The 22,960-nt window shown below is 40.6% G+C and overlaps 2 protein-coding genes across 2 annotated transcripts; one reads left to right on the top strand and one right to left on the bottom strand.

Moving 5' to 3' along the window:
* The first annotated feature begins 323 nt into the window (after nucleotides 1–323).
* slc28a1 (solute carrier family 28 member 1) lies at nucleotides 324–8,968 on the top strand. Its single transcript, XM_078793677.1, has 18 exons — nucleotides 324–332; nucleotides 1,045–1,170; nucleotides 1,259–1,335; nucleotides 1,517–1,608; nucleotides 1,690–1,879; nucleotides 1,951–2,092; nucleotides 2,326–2,439; nucleotides 3,696–3,770; nucleotides 3,856–3,936; nucleotides 4,010–4,090; nucleotides 4,210–4,335; nucleotides 5,302–5,432; nucleotides 5,511–5,679; nucleotides 5,749–5,946; nucleotides 7,507–7,588; nucleotides 7,678–7,776; nucleotides 7,845–7,950; nucleotides 8,387–8,968. The coding sequence occupies exons 1-18, from the start codon at nucleotides 324–326 to the stop codon at nucleotides 8,505–8,507; spliced, it is 2,019 nt and encodes a 672-aa protein (XP_078649803.1). The 3' UTR covers nucleotides 8,508–8,968.
* A 78-nt stretch (nucleotides 8,969–9,046) lies between these two features.
* alpk3a (alpha-kinase 3a) lies at nucleotides 9,047–22,633 on the bottom strand. The gene is made up of 15 exons (XM_058075758.2): nucleotides 22,278–22,633; nucleotides 21,970–22,002; nucleotides 20,968–21,089; nucleotides 20,155–20,272; nucleotides 18,737–20,057; nucleotides 15,988–16,092; nucleotides 13,451–15,875; nucleotides 12,556–12,703; nucleotides 12,004–12,131; nucleotides 11,897–11,932; nucleotides 11,538–11,812; nucleotides 11,361–11,449; nucleotides 11,074–11,291; nucleotides 10,724–10,772; nucleotides 9,047–10,640 (listed from the first exon to the last, which is right to left on the bottom strand). Exons 1-15 carry the CDS (start codon nucleotides 22,415–22,417, stop codon nucleotides 10,307–10,309), a joined length of 5,541 nt encoding a protein of 1,846 aa, XP_057931741.2. The 5' UTR covers nucleotides 22,418–22,633; the 3' UTR covers nucleotides 9,047–10,306.
* Between the last annotated feature and the right edge of the window lie 327 nt (nucleotides 22,634–22,960).

Genomic DNA, 22,960 nt, shown 5'->3' with positions numbered 1-22,960 from the left:
AACTCAATGAAAGTGTGCAATATCCTACAGAGTTCTCATTTTCTTCCTTTCTTTTATATGCAGTATTTTTTTTCAATGGAAATAGTATGCTAAATAATATTAATTCAGAAGATGTATCCTTTTATTATATTCATGCAATGCCTTTTGTAGTGGACAATAGTATAATAATGCCAAAAAGACATAAAGAGGAAATTTTTATTAAAATATAGAATTACAGTAGAATCTCAGTTGATCTATTCGAAAATTGAATACATGAAAGATGTCCGATACAATAAAAAAGTTCCATTGTTAACACAAGGGAAAGGTTGAAGTGAAAACTCATAATGATTGCTGTAAAGCGTGTGATCATCATCACTAGTAAAAACTCTCGCTTGTGGACCATGGACCAGCTCCTTTCACATGAGTTGTTTTTGGGTGTGACAAGATCACATTTGCAGTGAGGACATGAACAAAGTTCGGCCATTAAAACTGATAATAAATCATCACCTTGAAATAAAAGGAAATAAAAATCTAGATTGCACCTCATTACTGTTCATAATGGAGCTTAATATGGATGGCATCTGATAAACAAGTTACACAATGACATAAATAAATAAATACTTTCCTTTTTTGTAAATAATCAACATATATTAATGATACATTTCTGCCTGTGTGATGCTTCCCCTGCTTTCAAAATACACACTTTGAGTTCAAATGTATTGTGTGTGGGCTTTAAAACAGTGATACATCAATTGCTGTGTGTTTAAACAAGTTTGTAATATAATGTGATCAATCTCATTTTAATATTTTTCTTTTTACTATTTCTCTCACACCTTGTCCCGTACTTCCCCTGCACAGGTGGGACTAGCACGTAATGTGTCTGTCAATTAATGATAAGGTGAAAAGGTCTGGAGGGGCAGGCTGTATTTCCCTGCAGTGTATTGGACAAGCACACCATAGGGCAGCTGAGTTGAGGAGCACACACAATGAGTAAGCTATTTTGCTGTGCTTTTTGGTCTTGCATTTGCTAAAACAAGCCTGAATTAGGACTAATTCTCGGTGCAGCATGTTTGCACAGAACTGAGTACTGTGTTTTTTTTTCTGTGTGCAGGGGAAAACAACAATATTCAACTCAAGAATGGAAACCTGGCCAATGGGAACGGAGTGTGCAACCAGGCGTTTGAAATAGAGGTACTGTATATGTGTGGCTGTTGTTTATGGTTTTGGAAGGGAGAACACAACAATAAAGAATAAAATAAAATAACCAGGATTCTCCCAGGAGGACTACATTGAGGATACTGGCAGCAAGAAAAAGCAAGCCGAACCATCTAGAAAGAGACTGGGCTCATATTTAAGGTGTGTTTGATGGACTGTACATGGTTGTTTTTTTGTGTTTAGGATGCAGGATATGCAATGCACATTGGTTGTCAATCTATGTTTAGTTGGCACTTGAATGCATACTGTATGAATCAATAACCTGCAATTCAAACAAGTGTTATATATGAATGCACAATGGTGGATTTCTTGTGTTCTTCAGTCAAATTTCCAGGCCGATTATTGCCACCGAGGATTACCTGAAAGCTCACTCCCAAACTTTTAAGTACACAGTCTTGGGCATACTTGGAGGAGGTACAATCAAGCATTTCAAAGTAAAATGTCCCATTTGAAAGTAATTCTGTGAATTTAAATGTGTGTTTTCTCGTTCGATAGGATATGTGGCATACTTTGTTACAGCCTGTGTTTTGGATTTCCAGAGGGCCACAGCCCTGGTGGTTCTCACATGTTTGGCAGTTTTGTCTAAGTCCTATGACCTAGTGAAGAAGTACAAAGGGGAAAGTATCAGTCGTTGTTTCAGACCTGCATTGAAATGCTTCAAATCCAATTTAAAGTGGATTAAATGGTGAGTGGATACGTATATTGAAGGCTGTGTTAGATTAGAAGGATTTTGACTAGAGGTTGTGTGTCTTTCAGGGTCTTCATCGTCATTGTGGTGCTGCTTCTTGTGCTGTGGCTGGTCCTAGACACCAGCCAACGCCCTGAGCAGCTTATCTCTTTTGGAGGCGTATGCATGTTCATCCTGCTCGTGTTCGCCTGCTCGGCACACAGGACAGCGGTGAGTTCTGGTACGGACGGGATAGTTATCTACAGTAAGTTATCTACGCACTTATCTCTCATGTGTTCCTTCCTGAGACTTTGGATAGCGTTTGGTCTCGTGTCATCTTATGGGTTTTTTTCCAGAGTTGCTTCCTTGCAAAAACACAACGTTTTATAGCGGCTTCCTGACAGATAGTGTTACACCCCAGAGGTCAAAGTGTGTTGTTGTTGTTGACGTGTATTGACTTCCAGGTGACATGGAGACCAGTGTTTTGGGGTCTTGGCTTGCAGTTCTGTATTGGACTTTTTGTCATCAGGACACACCCTGGACTCATTGCCTTTCAGTGGCTTGGACGACAAGTACAGGTGCTTTAGTCTTTATAATATCTAATTCTAATTTTGTTTGGCACTTTGATTAAGCAATTTTGATATTGTGCAATATTTGGACAACAGAATTGTGACACATTTTAATGAGCTGCACCCTCAAGCCATTCATTCCCTCTTATGAAGACATTATGGGCAATTTTTCTTCCTGATTCCTGGTGGAAAAAACAAGGTCCTTAGAGGCATGCTTTAATGTGTCTGGTGTGGACAAAGCAAACAAACATATTTTCATTTTCCGTATGCATAATGAATGGCCAACTGTCCCAATATTGTCCCCATATTGAGAAATTAGAGCTCAGTCTTTCACAACCTTATATTTAGTGCATGCCATAATCGTCTATCATCAATTAAATGATACAACAGTCTGCATACTCCACGGAAACTTTACATGTCTGCCTTATGCAAAAGGCAATCATATTCTTCACATGCTTATCTTTAAGGCTCTGCTTGATACTGCTCATGCTTGGGTCATGCAAGGGTAGAATCTAATGATCATCTTTAAGTTCACTCTATTCATCTTCTAAGTTGCTATCCCTGGCTCACCATTGTTGAGTCTACTGTAAATATAGGGGGTTGTGATTATTTCACTTTTGTTCATTATGTAAGGAAAAAACACAATATTACTATTAGTAATACTGATAATACTACTATAGTATAATACTATAGTGTAGTATTAATAAAGTATAGTGTAATATATAGTGTAATATAGTATACTACTATTAATACTATTAATCACACAAAATTTGAGCATGTGAAAAAGGAATAGTAATTATAATAATAATAATAAATAAAAACAACCCAAATTAATACTCAATAATTTGAGCATGTAAGAAATTCCCAAAATAACATTATTTATATTCACAACATTAAAACAAATAATTACTAAATTGCACTTATGAGGAAAAAACATAATAACATAATAATAATAAAACAAAAACCAGAAAAACATGTGATAATTTGAGAATGCAATGATAATAATAAGAAATGGCTGCCGACCAATTCACCTATTATTTAAAATTAGCTGTATATTATTTATTTATTTATTTTTTAAACAGACACTCCTGTATTTACAGGTTACATTCTAATTATTTATTTTATTTTTGTCTACTTACAGGTTGGATTGTTATTGTACCATAACTCTGTACTCACATTAAAGTCGAGCTGATTAATATCTCCAGCAAATGCAAAATATGAGTGCAAATAGATTATGTAACCTATGTTTGTCTCATATGTTTCAGATCTTCCTGGACTACACCAAAGAAGGTTCCTCATTTGTTTTCGGGGATTTGATCGCAGGAATCTTTGCCTTTCAAGTCAGTCGGCATACAGATGATAGAATGTAGTTTACACAGTCAAAACGTACATATAATATAAGATATTAACTGCCCTCTCCCTCAGGCTCTGCCGATCGTTGTGTTCTTCAGCAGCGTGATGTCAGTGCTTTACTTTCTGGGCATAATGCAGTGGCTCATTCTAAAGGTACATGCTGCATTAATACCAGTTTGCATGTCACTGGATGCCTGAGTTTGACCATGTGTTTTTTTCGATGTAGATCTCATGGGTTATGCAGGTAACGATGGGGACCTCTCCTACAGAGACCTTGAGCATTGCAGGCAATATATTTGTCGGACAGGTAAAGTAAGCTCCTCAAGTGACCTCTGACCTCACAAATGTTCCCACAGACACGCTCCAAAATCTTGTCGCATTGTTTTTACAATCTTTACAATCATCCATTCAATTTTTGTTCTTCAGACAGAGGCCCCGCTGCTGATTCGGCCCTACTTAAAGGACATGACCAAGTCTGAGATCCATGCTGTCATGACGGGAGGATTTGCCACCATTGCCGGAAGCGTCATGGGCGCATTCATATCATTTGGGGTAAAGTGAAACAGTGAGGCGGTTTTTGTAAACAAAGTTGTGAGAGTAGAGCTCATGGTGTGTGAGCTTAATTACACTCATACATTAACGAGCCTCGTCACCTACACACAAAACTATGTTGATTGGATTGGCTTTTATCATTTTTTTTAATGTATGCTAGGTTAATTGGCGACTCCAAATTGTCCATAGGTATGAATGTGAGTGTGAGTGTTTGTCTATATGTGCCCTGTGATTGGCTGGCGACCAGTCCAGGGTGCCGAAGACAGCTGGGATAGGCTCCAGCACCCCCGCGACCCTCATGAGGATAAGCGGTAGAAAATGAATGAATGAATGAATTAAAGTATCAAAGTGACCCTCGCATTCTTGCATTTTTATGTATGGGAAACAGCTGGCTTACGATCTCTTAAAGAGGACCTATTATGCTAATTTTCGTCCCTTTGTACTGAGTTGTGGACTCCTATAGAGCCACAACACACAATAACCCGCACAGAAAGCTTTGTAGATCTTCCAGAATCTGCACCTATTCCAGCTGTATTTCCTTGAATTTCCATAACGGTTTGTTTTAATTTATTCAACTGTGATTGGTACCACTCAACTTGGACAGCTAACAGCTTGTACCAGGGCATGCCCATATAAGGGCTGGTTGGAGCCGGTGACTGCGAAGTCACAGTGAGCTGCTGTTACAAAAAACTCTCTGAAACCGAGCATTCAGAGACCTCACAAAGTTATTTCAGGGCTCACTTTCAAATGCTCAAGCCTCATTATCTGAAAATTTGGCATAGTTTAACATGAGAATACAACACTCTAACTACATTTATAGGTCAGAAAAGTGGAAAATGCAATATAGGTTAATATGAAAGAACTGCTCTCTTAATACTGTATGAAAAATTGCATTGAGATATATTGTTATTATGAAAAAACGTCACAGATTCACCTGTGAATCTGGCATCTCCTTCTATGTTGCAGATTGATGCGTCCTCATTGATATCAGCTTCTGTTATGGCTGCTCCATGTGCGTTGGCCATGTCCAAGCTGTCTTACCCAGAGACAGAAGAGAGCTCCTTCAAGTCAGAGAAGAATATCAAAGTGGCTTGTGGGTGTGTATATATTATTTACAGTAGATAGTCATTTAAATTGTCTTCATGGTTCACATTATAGCCATAAACACTCCATAGAGATGAGCAGAACATCCTGGAGGCAGCCAGCAGTGGAGCATCTGCATCCATAGGCCTGGTTGCCAACATTGCAGCAAACCTCATCGCCTTTCTCGCTATCCTTGCCTTCATTAATCAAGCTCTGAGCTGGCTCGGAGGGATGGTGGGGTATCCTGATGTCACATTTCAGGTATTGGGTACACCGAAATATCCTGATGTGTCACATGCATACACCATTTCGTCTCTTCTTACTTTGTAGTTATTTTGCTCATACATCTTCATGCCCGTGGCCTTCATGATGGGAGTCCCGTACGAGGAGAGCTTTACCATTGCAGAGCTGATTGGCATCAAGCTTTTCCTCAACGAGTTTGTGGCCTATGAGAAGTTATCTGCATTGAAGAGCAACAGACTCAACGGGCTGGACGCAGTTGTTGGCGGGCAAAGACAGTGGGTTTCAGTAAGTGTAAAGCTAAAGTAAAACTACTCACTGTTTGTAATAGACAGTACAGAACAGTAAGGTGTTTGCAAAGTGTTACTGTCATCTTGTGGTAATTGTAAGAATAGATATAAATATATCACTAAATAAAACCAAACTAAAGTCAAACTACTCACCATTTGGCCGGGACTGAAATTCGTCATATTTAGTTTCATATTGAGCCGTTAAATTTGGGTATCCTTTTGCAATCAGATTATTTCCTACAGTCAACAAAAAACATAAACACAACACTGTATGGCCAATACTGCATTAATACCCTTTTGTTGTGGTCACCTGCGCAATAATCATGTAGACCAGGGGTCTCAATTTACCTGAGGGCCACTGGAGCTAGGGTCTGGGGGAGGCTTGGCCGCATCAGGTTTTCCCCCAAAAAAAACCATTTATTAAAAACAGATTTTCTACAAGAAAAGCTCCGATAAAACATTCCACAGTTCTCAAATATCTTAATTTTTATTTTTCTACACAAAATAAGATAAAAAATAAATAAACAAATCAAGACTAAAGAAAATCAATCAATCAGTAATAAATAAATATAATAATAATAATAAAACAGCAAATAATAAAAACTTAAGAAACCACATATAGTTGGTGGGTAGACAATTTTTTTTTTCAGATCAAAATGAACAAAGCATTATTAGAGCCCTGTAAACATGACAAAACACGACTATAGTCACATTTATACTCTTTTTATTTACAACATATTGTGCAACTGCGGGGTCTTGAGACACATGCTAACTCGCAAACTAGAGAGCTAGTGACCTAAATGGAAGCCTCCAAGTTATTTCCTTTAAACTTAAAAAGCCAAAAACTTACCACTTCCACGCGGATAGGGAGGATAACTATTAACAGTTATTTAACCTTTAACATGAACATTAATCAAACGTAATAATTTTTTCTGGGTACATGATACCATACAGCATCCATATCAAACTTGCGCGGGCCGCACTAACATTAAACTTTCATATCAAGGCGGGGGCCTAAACTAGTGTCCTGCGGGCCACATTGGGGCCGCGTGTTTGAGACCCCTGATGTAGACTAATCAGCATCTTGATATCCCACAACTGTAACGTGGATGAGTGATGAATTATGAATGCTAACTAACGCAGATTTAGGGAGCCGCAGTGGTGCAGTGGTTAGTGTTCTGGACTTCAGAGTGTTTGAATCTCCACTGTTAAGCATTATTGGTATTCGCCAGGAAGGGCATCTGAGATATAAAGTGCTCAAGCCAAAATCAGTAGGCGGATCAAAAGATCCGCTGTAGCGACTATAATCAGGAAAAAGGCCGACACAAACAAACAGATTTTTGTGTGCATAGAAAAAGTTTTCCATATTTGAGTTCAGCTTATGAAATATGGGAGCAAACACAAAAGTGTTGTGTCTTTGTTGAGTGTCAGTAGGTTTCATTTGTGGTTCTATGGTTATTATCACACTTCTTCTATTTCGCTGGTAGTAGATTGGTACTACCTTCTGTAGTAGCATCCAAACAATTGCTGATGCTGATTCCTAATCTTACTGTTCCAGGTGCGGTCAGAAATAATCACCACTTTTGCTCTGTGTGGCTTTGCCAACTTTAGCTCCCTCGGCATCATGATTGGTGGCCTCTGTAAGTAACACCCCGCTACGCCTTGTATGATATTGTATTTTTTTTCCCCTGTAATGATGTTTGACGCAGACCATTTTCTCTTACCAAAGCCTCTATATGCCCATCTAGAAGAGGTGATGTCTCAGGTCTGGTGTTGCGATCCATGATCACGGGCACGTGTGTGTCGCTTGTCAATGCTTGCATTGCGGGTAGGTGCTTGTTTTGCTGGATCTCGATCTTCATGTGGCGCTTAATTTTTTTTTTGTTTTCTCCTCAGGGATTCTTTTTGTCCCTCCTCTCGACTGTGTGAACTTGTTCAGGGAATCTGTTTTTAATGGAACAGATGCTAATATACAAACCTGCTGCAACGACCTCTTTGCCAGGTAGGTCTGTTAAATTGATTTAAATGAGAGGCTGCATGGTGGTTAAGTGGTTAGCGCGCAGGCTAGGAGACGCGAGTTCGATTCCACCCTCAGGCATCTCTGTGTGGAGTTTGCATGTTCTCCTCGTGCATGCGTGGGTTTTCTCCGAGTATTACGGTTTCCTCCCACATTCTAAAAACATGCGAGGTTAATTGGTGACTCCAAATTGTCCATCGGTATGAATGTGAGTGTGAATGGTTGTTTGTCTATATGTGTCCTGTGATTGGCTGGCGACCAGTCCATGATGTACCCCGCCTCTCGCAGGAGAAAATGAACAAATGATCTAATTGTTTACCTGCCCTGGGTAACAGCTATTTTAGCCGTATATAGCTGTAAATACACTGATGGCTCATGGGGATACTTTTTGTTTTGACTCGTCATGTGACTTCTCTTCCAGCGCTGTCAACAACGGGACCATCTCATTTGAAGGCTCATGGAGCACAGTCGCAAACGCCACTGTGTTTTTGTCCAAGTGCTGCCAGTGCTGCGGCCTTTCTCAAGATGTGCTTTGTATGTAAAGGAAGCAAACATCTATGTATATCCTTCTCACCAGTTCAGTTACACTGGTTTCCACTTCCGATACTTATGACATACAGTATGTAGAAATGTAGATTATGCACACATAAAACACACATTTTAACTTAAGTTTACCTTCTGGCATTTTATATAAGACACAATTGCTAAACTAAGGCAATTTATCATTTTAAGCACATTACATTTTCAACTTTAGACTACAAGTAACAAAGCAAATATACTTTTAAAGATTTTCATATCTTTTATAGTGTATTACAAATGGTAGTATGTCTTAATATAAATGTGCATCTTTCATGTATTATATTGTAAATTAGAATTTTTTAAGAAGTTAATAAGACCTCAGGAAACATTTGATGAATGTAAATAGTCCAAAATCCTGAATGTTCAGTCATTTTACACTGTTCAAAGAATCAATTATGAAATGCATTGTTGTACTTTGTGGAAAAAATAAACAAAAAAGACCAAATGAATCCTACTCATAAAACAAAAGGTTTTACATTTTTATTAAAAATATAATGACTTTGACATGGTCTAACATAGTAAACATTAAATAGGCACATTTACACTTCGTTATCTCTCACCCACTTGCTCCAGCGCACATATTTTCCCACACTAAATACAATATTAAGCCCTTTTTTGTGTTTAATGTACAGCTACACCATCCAAGCATTTGAAACAACAGTGTTTTTTCATTTTTATTCGATTTTTTTTCATGCAAGTGAATATTGTTTGAAACAACGTGAGTGGCTCATTTGAAGATTCCTGTTAGTTATTAACCAAGAATCTATTCCACACATTTCTGACGCTTTGATGTATGCTATGTGCGGAATTTAAAAACCAAACTCTTGCTGCCTTTGGAAAACACATGGTAACTGCTGCGATAGATAAGAAATGCTCAAGTATGTGTGGTGTTGCTATAAATATGTGTCGTATTGTGCTGACTGCTATGGGTAACGTACTACATGAGGGGCTTTGCATAGCCAAATCCGTGTGAAAAAAATCCTGAGTCTGCTGTTTTTAATGCTACTTTGCCCAGTGTGTTCATGGGTCAGGTCCAGATAACAGCGTTGGAACAAACTCAGCAGCTTTTTAGCTGCCAACATACTGCATATAAACGAGCTGCACCATAGCATAGTTGATCTATAAGCACCTTACTTTGGCTTGGGAGGGGGGGGGGGGCTGTAATAGGTGGTTAAAGCAAGCAAAACTGCAGTGGTGTAGAACTGTACTGTTTAATTTTTCGCACCTAATTTGAGAACAACAACAATAATCATATTGTTAACTTAATACCCTCTGTGACATTCGAAGTGTATCTGTAAAAAGGCATATTTTTGTGTAGTTGTGTACCAAGTGTATAATTGCAGTGTGCCTTTTTAAAGCTAAAGATGCCCTTTACATCACAGATGAACGTGCAGTGGGTAACAGGGTGGGTAACAGGGCCATTTCATGATGTGCAAATGAAAACAAAACACAAAAAAAAATTACTCTTTGTTTTTTTTTTAAAGCAAGTCTTTAAGATTACAGCCATTGTTGATCTTCTGCTGTGACAAAGCTGGCTCAGAGAGTTCACTTATAAAGCTGATAAGACTCTGACGCACGTGTTTGTGATGATTCAGTAATGTAGAGTCAATTCTCATGAGACCCAGTGTGGAAGAGTTAAAAAAAAACACTGGTAAAAATTTTCCATTTGAAATATTTTATATTCACAGTCATTGTACGTTGTGAGAAATTCTGTTGTTGTTTTATTATGGCCTGTAACTAGAGAGAAACCTCTAACAATTTCCTACCTCATTTCAAGAACATCAGTGGTTTCAGCAACTTTCACTTTGCCGTTTGAATCACTCTCCTCCGTCTTTCTCGTCACCTTTGGGCTCGAGTTAGCCTTTCGGACCATCTGAGGGCTGTGTCCTTTACGCTGCAGCTGCGGGCTGCCGGAGCCTGGAGTCAACTTGCGGTTAAGCAAAGGACTCCTGGAGCTCTTTGTCTTGGCAGGCTGCTGCAGATCTAAAGTCTTGAGTGGGCGCAGGCCGAGAAGTCCACAATAGTAGTTGCACTGGTGGACAGTCAGGAAGTTCTCAAATACATCCGGGGAGCTGCTGTCTGTCAAGCCTTGGTATCTGAAACACAAAGGGGTTACTTATAATGCAGAAGCAAAATCAATAAATCTTAAATATCAGTTGATAGCAATCATAATACAAACCCTTTAGTCTTGGTTACAACTCGAACATTTGTAATCTTTGTTTCAACACCTGCAAAAATCACAGCATCATTAGAAGAGAAGCTATGTGTGGAATTTGCATTTTCCCCCATGCATGGGTTTTCTCCAGGTTCTCCGGTTTCCTCCCACATTCCAAAAACATGTATGTTAGGTTCATTGGCGGCTCTAAAAAATTGTCCATAGGTATGAATATGAGTGTGAATGGTTGTCTGTCTATATGTGCCCAGTGATTGGCTGGTGAACCAGTGTGTACCCCGCCCTTCGCCCGACCCCCGTGAGGTTAAGCGGTAGAAAATGAATGAATGAATGAATGTGTGACTGCCTGGTCGTACCTTCCATGCGAGTAACCAGTAAGTTGCCATGTGTCCACTGATGAATCCAGTGCTGAAAGGTACAACATTTCTGTTCCATCTCAGAGACGCTCTGTGCAATTAGTTTGCCTTTCGGATCAGTTAGGCAGTACTTGAGGAAGACCCCATTGAGGTCAGCCTCCGCTGTGGCATATGGCACAGAGTTGGCGGGGCGGTACATTAGGTACTGAGGAATGACTCTGTAGGTACAGCAGACAAATCATACCATTAATGATAGCAACTTTTCTATTAGAAGTTGTGTGACTTACTCTAGGGAAAAGCCAAAGTTTTCAATCACTCTTGCTTCAGCTGCAAAGATTTTACAATATTCTCGGATCGTGTTCTGGATTTTGCATTCCTAGCAAAAACAAAAAGTCAAATTTGTGTCATTTAAATGATTTTTAAAAGCAGCAATTGAATCTAAATATGCATCTTTTCTTCCTCACTTGTTTTGTTAGCTCCATATTTCTGTCTGTAAGGTTACTCTCCTGCTTGGTCCCGTAGGCGATGGGGTTCTGAACCTTTATGATACAAGTGCTTCCTGACTCAAAGACAGGATTAAGGCCATAGATGACCTTCACTCTGCTGGCTTTATGGCCGCAACCCTCGCCAATGTTCGCCATCTCGGTCATGATGCGGCCAAAGTACTTATCACCCCAGCAACCTGAGTTGGCAAGACCTTTGCTGAACATCAGCGGCGTCATCTCTATCTCCTCTCCAACTAAAGGAAATAATATAATCATTATTATTATCATAATAACATTTACAGGTGGAATAAATAAATAAAACATAAATAAATAGTTACCTTCAAAATCCTCTCTGAGAAGTATATCAGACAGAACTGAAAAAAAAGGAATCATAAAATCAGAATTTATTAGGTGAGCTAGAAGGTCCAAACTTCACACTTCTTACTGTCTACGCTGAGGAGGAAGTCGGTGGTGTCGGTGCCATACTCGTTGTTTATCGTGCAGCCGTACACACCGCAGTCGTGGCTTGAGGCCAGCACAACAGCCAGTGCTACCTGGCTTTCATCCCCTGCACTTGAAACCAAATACAAAACAGCAACGAGGAACGCAGACAGAGTCAGTGATCAAAGTAGTTCACAAGGTGTCGCTGCAACACTGTGACATGTGACCCCAGACTGCTGATTCGGCAAAGCACACACATGTGCACACACACATACGCATATATATATATAGACTGTGAAGATGGGAAAAATATTGTGTCACATTACAGTTCCTGTGTCTAGCCAGTTTCCGTGTTGGTTCACAGTCACATGAGATAGAATATGAGAATGACAGAAGGCCACCGGGTGCTCTCTAAATAAATAAATCCTTCTAATCCTTGTAGCATCATTTGTTTTATAACAGTACCAGTTTATTACCTGTGAATATCCCCTGATCGTAGCACACAAATGCCATTCTGCCAACAACTTGGCTGCAGTGATGTGTGGCGTCCATTTACCTTCGTTTGACCTCCAGAATTTCCTCTTCATCCTTGAACCATTTAATGGTGGAGTCGGACAGGACGTTAAAAAACTGGCACCAAAGCTTCAGGTGTCCAGAGGCATCTGGGAAAGGTTCCCCTCTGATCTTACGGATGACCTGTGGAGCTGTTGGCACATGACCAAGCATTAGTATGTAGATATACATGGAGGCAAAAACCAGCTCTTATGTTTCCATTCATTCATTTTCTACTGCTTATCCTCACAAGGATCGCGGGGGTGCTGGAGCCTATCCCAGCTGTCAATCACCGGGCACATATAGACAAACATTCACACTCACATTCATACCTATGGACAATTGGAGTCTCCAATTAACCTGACATGTTTTTGGAATGTGGGAGGAAACTGGAAAAAAACCCACGCATGCACAGGGATGTCCGAGAGTGGAATCAAACTCGGGTCTCCTAGCTGTGTGGCCTAATAATATTCATATACAGCAGTAGACCAAGACAGCGATGGGAAATTACAGCTTATCCATTTGAATTGAACCCTTTCAATCACAGTGCCCTTTTAAAAGGCCACTGTTCTGTGTGAAAAGCACTGACACAGAACGGGGAGAGACAACCTCCAATATTCTTGTTTGGGAGGTAGTATCAGAGCTAGAACAGATGCGAAAGAGCCAACTGTGTGAAAGGGTATTTGAAACACCCAACACACACCTCTCTGACCCAGTTGTGGTGAAACCAATTGGTGTTGACTTTGACATAAATCTGATTATTCTGTGTCTCTGTGTAAAAGTGCTCAAAGTTATGGCAAGGTTCCGTTTTACTGGTTTCTGTGTGAAAGGCTAAGGTGAATAAATGTCAGATTGCACATGATATTATCTTGTTCTCACAGGCTACATGTGAACTTTACCTTTCAGAGGGTCGTACTTCTTTTCAGCAACTTTCTCCTCCTTTATTGTCTTCGCCGGCTCCTCTTTGGCTGGCTCCTCCACAACCTTGGGTACCTCCAGTGTGGCCTTCCTGCGACTCAGTGGAGAGCGCCTCTCCATCGGTGGGGTATTTTGTCCAACAGGAGCTTGGAGCAATGCTGCTCTGCGAGCCTGGCTCGGGGACATATAAGGGGTGTCCTTCTTGTTTTGAGCTTCCAGTGACGCAGAAACTCCATCGGTATCCTCTTTGGCTTTGGGCATGAAGATCTTGCGGCGGGCTCCCGAGGCCAACTCCTCAGGCGTGGCGGAGCGTATGAGTGACAGACTGTCCCTTCGTTTCAACCTCGGGCTGCTCTCACAGGACAGTGATGAGGTTGGTGTTGATGACGTTGGCGTCGATGCGCCACTTAGATCCTCGTCCGTCCTGTCATTCTGGTGGTCGTCCACTGTGATGACAGGGACTGCCATTCCAGCATCGATGTCCAGCTCCTGAGCAGCCTTGGTCATAAATTTGCGAATACTGCCGGGGCTCAGTGATGGGTGAGTTGGGGGTTTGTGTGCGAGTCTTTCAGTGGAGGTCCTGCTTCTGAGGAGGTCTTCAACAGTCACAGAATTTTCAATCTTTGCCTCTTTTAAGGGTTTTGCTTTGAGTATATCAGGGTAAATGTTGTCTTCTGTAGTTTTATGCACAGACAGTACTTTGTCATTCACCCGCTGTACCACAGCCACACTTGGCATTGTGAAAGTGCTCTCAGTGAAGCTCCCCTTGACTTCTTGAGGTTTTTCAGACTTGGCTGTCATGTTACTACCAGCACCATGTAGCGTAACAGTGGGTGTAACTCTTGTGAGTGCTGAGGTTTCAGTTTCTGTCCACGCACTCTGAGTGGGCTTCCTTAGTTCACTCTCATTCTCGTGACAAGTGACAGAAATTGGCGGCACCACAAACAATGGCGCAGTAGGCTTTCCACAGGGAGGAAGGGAATCCGAAACACAGGTGTTTACCAATTTATGATCCTCCTTATCATCACTGCATGAAACATTTATTTGGGGAATGGATGTGTAGTCCACCTGAGGGAGCTGCTCACTTGCTTTCATGCTTGCCTGCCCTTGCTCAGATATTTTTGTCTTGTTATCCAATTGCTCCAGTTCTTTCGTTTTATCTGTGGGTGAAAGGTTATCATCACCATGCAGAGCTTTCTGCTTTGGCAACACACCGGATGAATCAACAACATCATGGACTATTGCCTCCGGTTTTGTGTGTTTTTCTAAAATACGTGGCTCTGATTCTATCCTCTTGAGCGCTAATATAGTCAGCGGAAGAGTGGACTGCTTGACATCAGGCTCTATTATTTCAACATTTGGGATAGCAAAGTGCTCATTTGGGCTTAAATCTGACACAGATTCTTTGAAATCTGTTGTGTTTTCAATACACAAAGATGCAAGTGGAACTTTTTCTGGGGGACTTTGTCGTTTCTCATGACTGTCTTGATGCAGCATATTTTGCTCCACAACACTAAGTTCATCTTGCTTGTTTTGTGCAACTGTAAAGATCTTTGAGTCTTCCTCCATGTTGTTTGCATCAGTTGGCTGTTTCGTTCCTGCATCCTCAACCTTTACTTCAATCATTTCCCCTAAAATCTCTTGCTTTTTCAAACTGTTAAATGATTGATCTCCTACATCTTTGAGTATGACATCATTTAATTCATCCTTCATTTCACCTCCCGTCTCACTCTTTCTAAAACCTGACTCTGAACTCTGTCGTACTCGGTGTTTTAACTCCTCTTCTGCCAAACGTGGTGTGAATTCAGGCCGCATTTTTAGGTCAGCCACCTTTGAGGCATCGGACGGTGAAAACCCTACATTAGTTTCCTGTGTCATTGTAGCATGCTCTCTCTGTGAATGGCTTGCCTCCATATTAGAATGAGGGACAACGGTCTGCTGATTGGGTGTTTTATTTTCCATTGTCTCGATTGTCTCTTTCTGCAAATGCAGCATTAATTCAGTTCTGTTTATATCTGAACCAGGCAGGTCATTTGATTTGACTTGAGTTTTCTCTTCCACATGTAACTGCTTAATAGGGTCCTTCATCTCTTTGTCAGGTTCACCTTCTTTGTCCATCTTATCAACATTTGTCTCTCTCTCTTGCAAAGACTCAGCGGGCATCACACAGGTGAGGCTGCTACTTTCCATAGCTGAGATAACACTGGGAGAGGCAGCCTGGCTGGCTTCTAAAATGCTGGACAGTGGAGGGAAACTTGCATCATGAATGGTTTGGCTCTGTGGCGACACAGACTTATCTTGGCCTTCTCTTTCGCTGGGGTAATGAGGTTGTGGTGAAGCTGGATCTTGTTGGCGTGAGAGAACCGAATCCACCCTTGAGACCACTTTAGTGTCTTGCTCTGCAGTCTATTTGAAACCAAACAAATAAAGCATTTTAGTGTATGTTTTTTTTTCTGAATGAGTAAAATCTAATGTTGTGGACATGCAGCAGAACATGGGGTCAGAACATCTGCCTTACAGTCAAGTGGTGCTGGGTTTGAATCTCAGTTGGGACCTCTTTGTGTGGAGTTTTCATGTTCTCCCTGGGCTTGTGTGGGCCTACTCCAGATACTCTGGTTTCCTCCTACAGTCCAAAAACATCATACAGGTAATGCAATTGTATTATAACAACCATGTTACTTAGTAGAAAGTATTGTAGTAGTTACTTTGTCGTATTAGTATTGTATAATGAAATGATGGTATGTAAAATGGTCGAGGCCTAAATGCTGCAGTGCAGTCAGTGTGCCCTCAGTCAGTGTCATGCTTTGTAATGTTGACCTATCAGTGACATTTGCCACTGAAACTAATAGACAGAGACATGTACAGTACTATCATAAAGCAACAGAAAAAAACAGACTTATTTGCATTGCAATTTTGCACCTCAGACGTCAAATGAAGAGCACTAAACTAATAGTTAATCAATGATTAGTTGGCAGATAAAATGTATTAAAAACATTGCAACAAAAACAGATCGATATATTCTTGTGTTTCATGAGCGTCCCTATCTTGTCACATGAAAGGTGGCTCTGTTTACACAGGCATGGGACTAAGGTAATGTTATGATATTTTAATAAATTAAATCTGAATTCAGTTAATTTATGGCGGCATAAATAAATTAGATTCATCAACTTTGTCTAGGCCTTTGTGGATGCAGTGGAAGATGCCACAGTCAAGCTGAAAAAAGCATGGAGGTTTATGAGAAAGAATAACTGTTGCCAGAGTTGCTTGTGTCAGCTATAAAGTTATTTTAAATCACGACCAGGGGAATTCCTGCACGTTTTGGGCAGGTGTGTGTTGCTTACACAAAGAATGTGTCCCAGGAAAAAGTATGTTTTATCATATTAAAAAAAGTTACATTAACTAAAATGCACATTTTGTGGAAATAATTCCAAATACATAAAATGTAAATGTGCACAAAAACTATACTTTGTTGGTATAACTTGAGTGGGGACTTCTACTTCTGTGCTGTTCAATACAATCTACACTGAATGCTACAGAAGCTGCATGTAGCCTTGTGACGTGTTGGGGGCCAGTAGTTACTACTGAAAAAAAAAAGAAGTTAGTGTTTACGAATGAAGGGAACTGGTGTCATGTTCAGTCTAAAAATGAAGCTCGGCTCTGTGTAAACAAAGTGTGATTGTGTCATAATCGTGTGAGAAAACAAAGACAAAGGAGTAGACTTCCTCAAGCTGCTCACCGGCAATGCATCATGTTATAGCATCACACACAATAAATATATAGCTTTAGTTTATGATGCTAACAATACTGTAATATTGGCCAATTTTAATCTGTTCACTTCAGTTCCTCGTTTTAATCAAAGTTAATTCATTAGTTACCACTAAATGCCGTTTACAGGTCATCAATCTGTATATTAGCTATCATGAAACATATTGAAATGCATTGAAAATCACAGCCAAATGAGTCGTGTGTTAGCTGATAGTATACAGTAATAAATCAGTACTCATCGTCTATGCCAGGGATAGGCAAACTGCAGCCCGGGGGCCACATGCGGCTCACCAAGCATTTGAATCCGGCCCGCCAGTTGTTTGAACTTTTAACATACAAACTGGCAACATGACTTGCAAGTTGGATGCCTTATTTAGTAAAAAAAAAACAACAAAACTGTAAAATTAAATTACATAATTTGATGCGGTCTGATGTTTAAAGTGCTTCTGAAAAAAGGGACATGAGACAGCTGATAGTATAACACTTTTACAGATAAAATTAGACAAATAATTCAAGGAAAATTATAAGCATTATAATGCGCCCCGCTTTTTCTCATGTTTTAACTGTGTATTAACAAATGAATGTTGTATTTTGGTGTGTCTTCTACTCTGTTTACTTGCTTTTATTCAACTCCATTCTTCTGTAAAGTGTCTGAGTATTTTGAAAAGTGCTATACAAATAAAATGTATTATTATTATTATTATTATTATTATTAAATAGTATGTGTGTGTTAAATATATGTTCTGCCCCCCCCGGACAATTTTGTACACTCAATGCGGCCCACAAATCAAAATATTTGCCCACCCCTGGTCTATGCAAACCAATGATCCTGGCTATCCATTGACAAGAGGAGCATTGCCATCCTCTTGTCTACACAAGGGTGTATTTTTAGGCTTTGGAGATGGTAAAGGGAGGGCAGGCAGTGAGGAATTTGCAAAATGTGACAAGACCCTCCTTCTCATGCTGAGACCTGCCACAAAAGTCACTCGACTAGCCCTCAGACAGAGCCTACAAAGCCTCTACGTAACGTGAGAGCTGTCGTTGGCATTCAGGTTGGAGCTTGTCCTCTGACGCACTGCTGTCTCACTCACCACAGTTAACATCTACGAGATCTAGCTTCGAGTGCGCTGTGACAATGCACAACATCCCCCACCCCCACATATTAGTGCTCTACTTTTATGGTTCCTCATTTCTCACACATTTGTTCAACGCGCGTCTGTTTGGTGATGCCGGTTCATTAAAAAGAGCTTTGCATTGGCAGGAGATACTAATTACATCACTTTGGAGTTATTGCTGCCACACCTCACACCAATCTACCTGCGCTTCCCACCACTTTTTTATGAGCTGCGACCCGAAATCCAAACCATGTCATAGTGGACATAGTTTAGGATTCAGCCCTGACGTGGCTTGACTGTGCTCACTATCTTGTCACGCAAATGTAATCTAAATATAAGTCTCAAGTCAAGTGGCAGGCAGCTGCTTTTCAGGATTGCTGTACATACCTCAGTGAGAACATGAAGGTCGGTCGACGGTGTGTCTTCACCTAGACCTCTGATCTCTTCCCCTGTTGATAGCGGTTCATCAGCCACCTTGGTACTCCATTTTGTTGACTCTTTTGTGCTCTTTTGTAATTGTACAACTTCATGTTCACGTGCAGTCATGAGGTTCTTCGACTGTTGGTCTACAGCTACACATTCTGAAGGTTGCTCCGGCTTATCAGATTCCATTGGTACAACTTGGTCCATAGGAGGTTTATCTACCTCTGGCTGATGCTTCGTGTGCAGCCGATGTGATGGTGGTGTTTGGGACTGCAGAGTTTTAGGCTGGATTGAGCTCGGTGGTTGGTGATGTTCTTTCTCTTTGTTTTCAATGTGTTCATAAGAGTCCCTTTTGCTCTTCCCAAAGAAGAAGTCTTTGACCGAGTGTAACATGGACGAGAATGACGTTTGAATGTTATGGTGTTCGTGATCCTTGTGAGTTTTTCTGTGATGTTTGACCTCTGAGAGGTGTTTTGGTTGCTCTGCTGTATGCGAGCCCTCCTGCAGCCTTTCCTCCTTCTCTTTCTCCCTTTCTATAATATAATGGCTTCCTTTTGTTTCATTTGTGGTTTCATGCTCTTCTTTTTCTTTCTGTAATGTGTCAAGTTCTCCTTCTTTCTCTTTCCTAGCATTTGTGATACATAAGTCCATCTCGTGTAGTTCCTCCACTTCGGGGATATTCTGGCTGTCTTCAGATGCCTGCGATTGGAGAGTCTCTGACAGAAATTGTGCCAAACTGATTCCTCCGTCATAGCAGTTTTCACCTCCGTTCCCCATCACGTGGCCTCTGCTGTTGCTGCTGTTTGTGGTGGTGTTAATGCCAGCATCGACACCATTGGTGAGCTTTGGTTTCTTTTTGGCCAGGAGTTCCTCGAGGGCCGGTATGTCCTTCTCTAAACTATTGTCCAAAGGTACAGCAGTGGCTGTTCCTTTGACGTCAGAAGAGCTAACTCCATTGGCCTCTGTGGGAGCCTCCAGCTGCTCCACAGCTTTAGGCCCCTTAGCAGCTTGGACCGGCTCCGGTGGCGGGATCAAGCGCTTCCTCGGAGGGGCCTCTGGATTAACTAGCGGCTTCTCTCTTTGAATATTTTCCTGGTCCTCCTTCTTGGGGTGCTCTTCCAAGTCTTTTCTCTTCTTTTCCGCTTTCTGCTTCAGCTTGGCAAAGAACCTCTGGTGAATTTTGAACTCACTCATGGTGCCGACCTCCAAAACCCCAGAACAGGACACAATACCTTTGCTATTGCTAGCCGAGACTTGATAGATAGCTGCATCATCCAGTGTGCAGCTGAAAAAAAGAAATTAATAACAAATTTAATCTAAATTGGAATTTCCAATGATCCAAAGAAATTTTATTTATTGTTTCATGTTTGTGTGGCACATACTTGTAAATATGGAGGGTGTGAGTTTTCCCATTTTTGCGGATCTCATACTTTGGAAGTCCACAGTAACGGTCCATTTCCATATCATCCTTATACCATTTTAGTTCTGGGGGAGGATAACCTATAAAAAATGGAATAGTGGTTATTATGATGAATTGGCGTAAGTGTGAATGGTTGTTTGTCTATATGTGCGCTGTGATTGGCTGGCGACCAGTCCAGGGTGTACCCTGCCTCTCGCCCAAAGACAGCTGGGATAGGCTCCAGCACCCCCGCGACCCCCGTAAGGAAAAAGCGGTAGAAAATGAATGAATGAATGAATGATGAATTGGCGTAAGTGTGAATGGTTGTTTGTCTATATGTGCCCTGTGATTGGCTGGCGACCAGTCCAGGGTGTACCCTGCCTCTCGCCCAAAGACAGCTGGGATAGGCTCCAGCACTCCCGCGACCCTCGTAAGGATAAGTGGTAGAGAATGAATGAATGAATGAATGATGAATTGGTGTGACTGGCTGGCGACTAGTTGGCGTGGATAGACTCCAGCATGTTGTAACCCTAATGAGGACAAGCGGTATAGAAAATGAATGGATGGATAAAATGAATAGCTGTTACAGAAACCGTGTTTTATGAATGACATCACATTTTATCACTTGTGTTTGCACATTCAAAGTCAGTTCCTTTTTTTGCGGCTAGTCACAACCTTTTTCATCATTTACGGTTTATGTCAGCTTTAACAGACTGAGAAATGTAACATGTCACACAATCACACAATCAATAAGGACCAGGGTGTGCAAGCAGTGTAGAAAATGGATCAGGCGTACCTGATACAACACAGGTGAATTTCGCGTTACAGTTTTCAGACACTGCCTTTGACTTCAATGTAGTCTCAAAGGACGGTTGTATATCCTCAGTGAGCTGAGCCATGACAGTGCACAATGTGCTCCTGGAAGAAAACATGATTGTATGTACTGTATTAGTGGTTTTCAAACAGAGACGTATCAGTGTTTCCCATCCATGAATTTATTTGTGGCAGCCCACCACAATTTGGAGCACCACAAATAGATCTGTCTGTGGAGCTTGTCATTACAACTCAGTACAGTAGATTGCATTGTTAACTCTGCTTCTTAACATAACTCATACGCACATAACACAACTGACTTGCAACACATCTGCTCATCAATACAGTGACATATTCGATGTACAATGATGTGTAAATTATCTTTAAAATCAGCGCCCACTTTCATGGAGTCCCTGAAATATCATAAATGTTTTTTTTTAACCGCCCGTGTGTGTTAACGTGCATACAACTACATGTATCGCTTCACAAAAATGAAACCAACACCCATAAGTCAGTTACTCCATAAGGTTTGAAAACCGTATTTTAGAATTTTATCTGTCCACACACTAAAACGTTTTCATCATGGCCAATTATGCAAATGAGACAATGACATGATCGACCCACCCCGTAACCTACGGCCACAGATAGATTGCAGTCATGTGGGAAACACTGCATACATTTACACATGTATTATTTCATCCTCCCAATGATGCATTCAAATTTCTTTAAAGGAAATATTGTTAATAGACATTTTTGGTAGTGTAGAGAGGTTGACACTGAGACTTTTGGGATGCCGAGGAAAACAGGATGCCAATGCAACACTGAAACTGATGTTGTTCACTTAAAATGGAATGCAAGACCGGACAAAAAGTGGACACTTATTTACATTAACTGTTAAGACTTTTGTAGGTTTCACTCTAGGGGATAAACCAGATTGTGTGGTTAAAATGTTAGTTGGGAGGAATGTTTCAAAAATATGGATTACCTCGTTGGCCTGTAGTGAGAATACCTTGAATAGCTATTTAGAGAGGAGGCAAATGAAGGGTTGTCAATGAATAACTGGAATCTGTATAGTGAAGTAGCCTAATGGTGGCTCGCCTCTTCAACATTCATTTCTGGTATTCATTTGGTTTTAGCTTTTTATTATTATTATTATTATTCATTAAAGCCAAATGAATGGTCTTTTAAAGGTTTAGGTTTTAATGGTCTGGATGAAGTTGTTTTGTCTTTACCAACATAAATACGAAATATTGTAAAAACAAAAAAAATGCAGATCAAATGAAGAATGTTTACCTGTTCTCAGGCCTAACATTTGAAAGGTAATTATTGCGGGTTTCAAGACGGCCGTTTGAAGAGCTGCTATCCTCTTCACTGAAGCTACTTGTTCTCCCATTGGCAGAAAAAGAGCGAGTCATTGGCCTCCTGGAAGTCATTGTTCACTGTAGTAATTCACCAAAAATGTACGATCCACTATTTGTGCCCGCAAAATAAAACAAGGTCACGTCCACAGCTTGTCAAAATTCACTGCCTTGGATCAGAGTTGAAGTTTGTTACTTAAATAAAAGCCCCTATGGAAGAAGAAAAGGGAAATAATTATATATATATATATATATAAATATTTATTCAGTCAATATATCAATAGTATATCAAAATTCAGGCACACATTACAGAGTCCATGCTTGGCTTCTCTGACCAAGCTAAGTACTTGCATTGAAGGAAGTTATAAATAGTTGTCGCTATCAAGTTGTAATCAAATACAAACTCAAAATGCGGCATTTATGGAAGATGTACACATTCATTTAACTTCTCAGGGTCCATATAAACACGCTAAATGGTTGCAACTTACCATTGAGATGTTGTCAGTGTTTCTTTGGAGCTCGTGTCTGTGAAGAAAGTCTCTGGAACTGCCTATCATAGAGGCACATGTGTTGCCAGCAGGGCCCTATTTTTAGCGGGCCCACAAATAGGTGCAAGAG

Source organism: Doryrhamphus excisus, linkage group LG1, assembly GCF_037039965.1.
Source record: "Doryrhamphus excisus strain RoL-2023G ecotype Guam linkage group LG1, RoL_Dexc_Guam_v1.1, whole genome shotgun sequence".
NCBI lineage: Eukaryota > Metazoa > Chordata > Actinopteri > Syngnathiformes > Syngnathidae > Doryrhamphus > Doryrhamphus excisus.
Note: the sequence above shows the minus strand (reverse complement) of the source record. Positions and strands in the feature narration are given on the sequence as shown.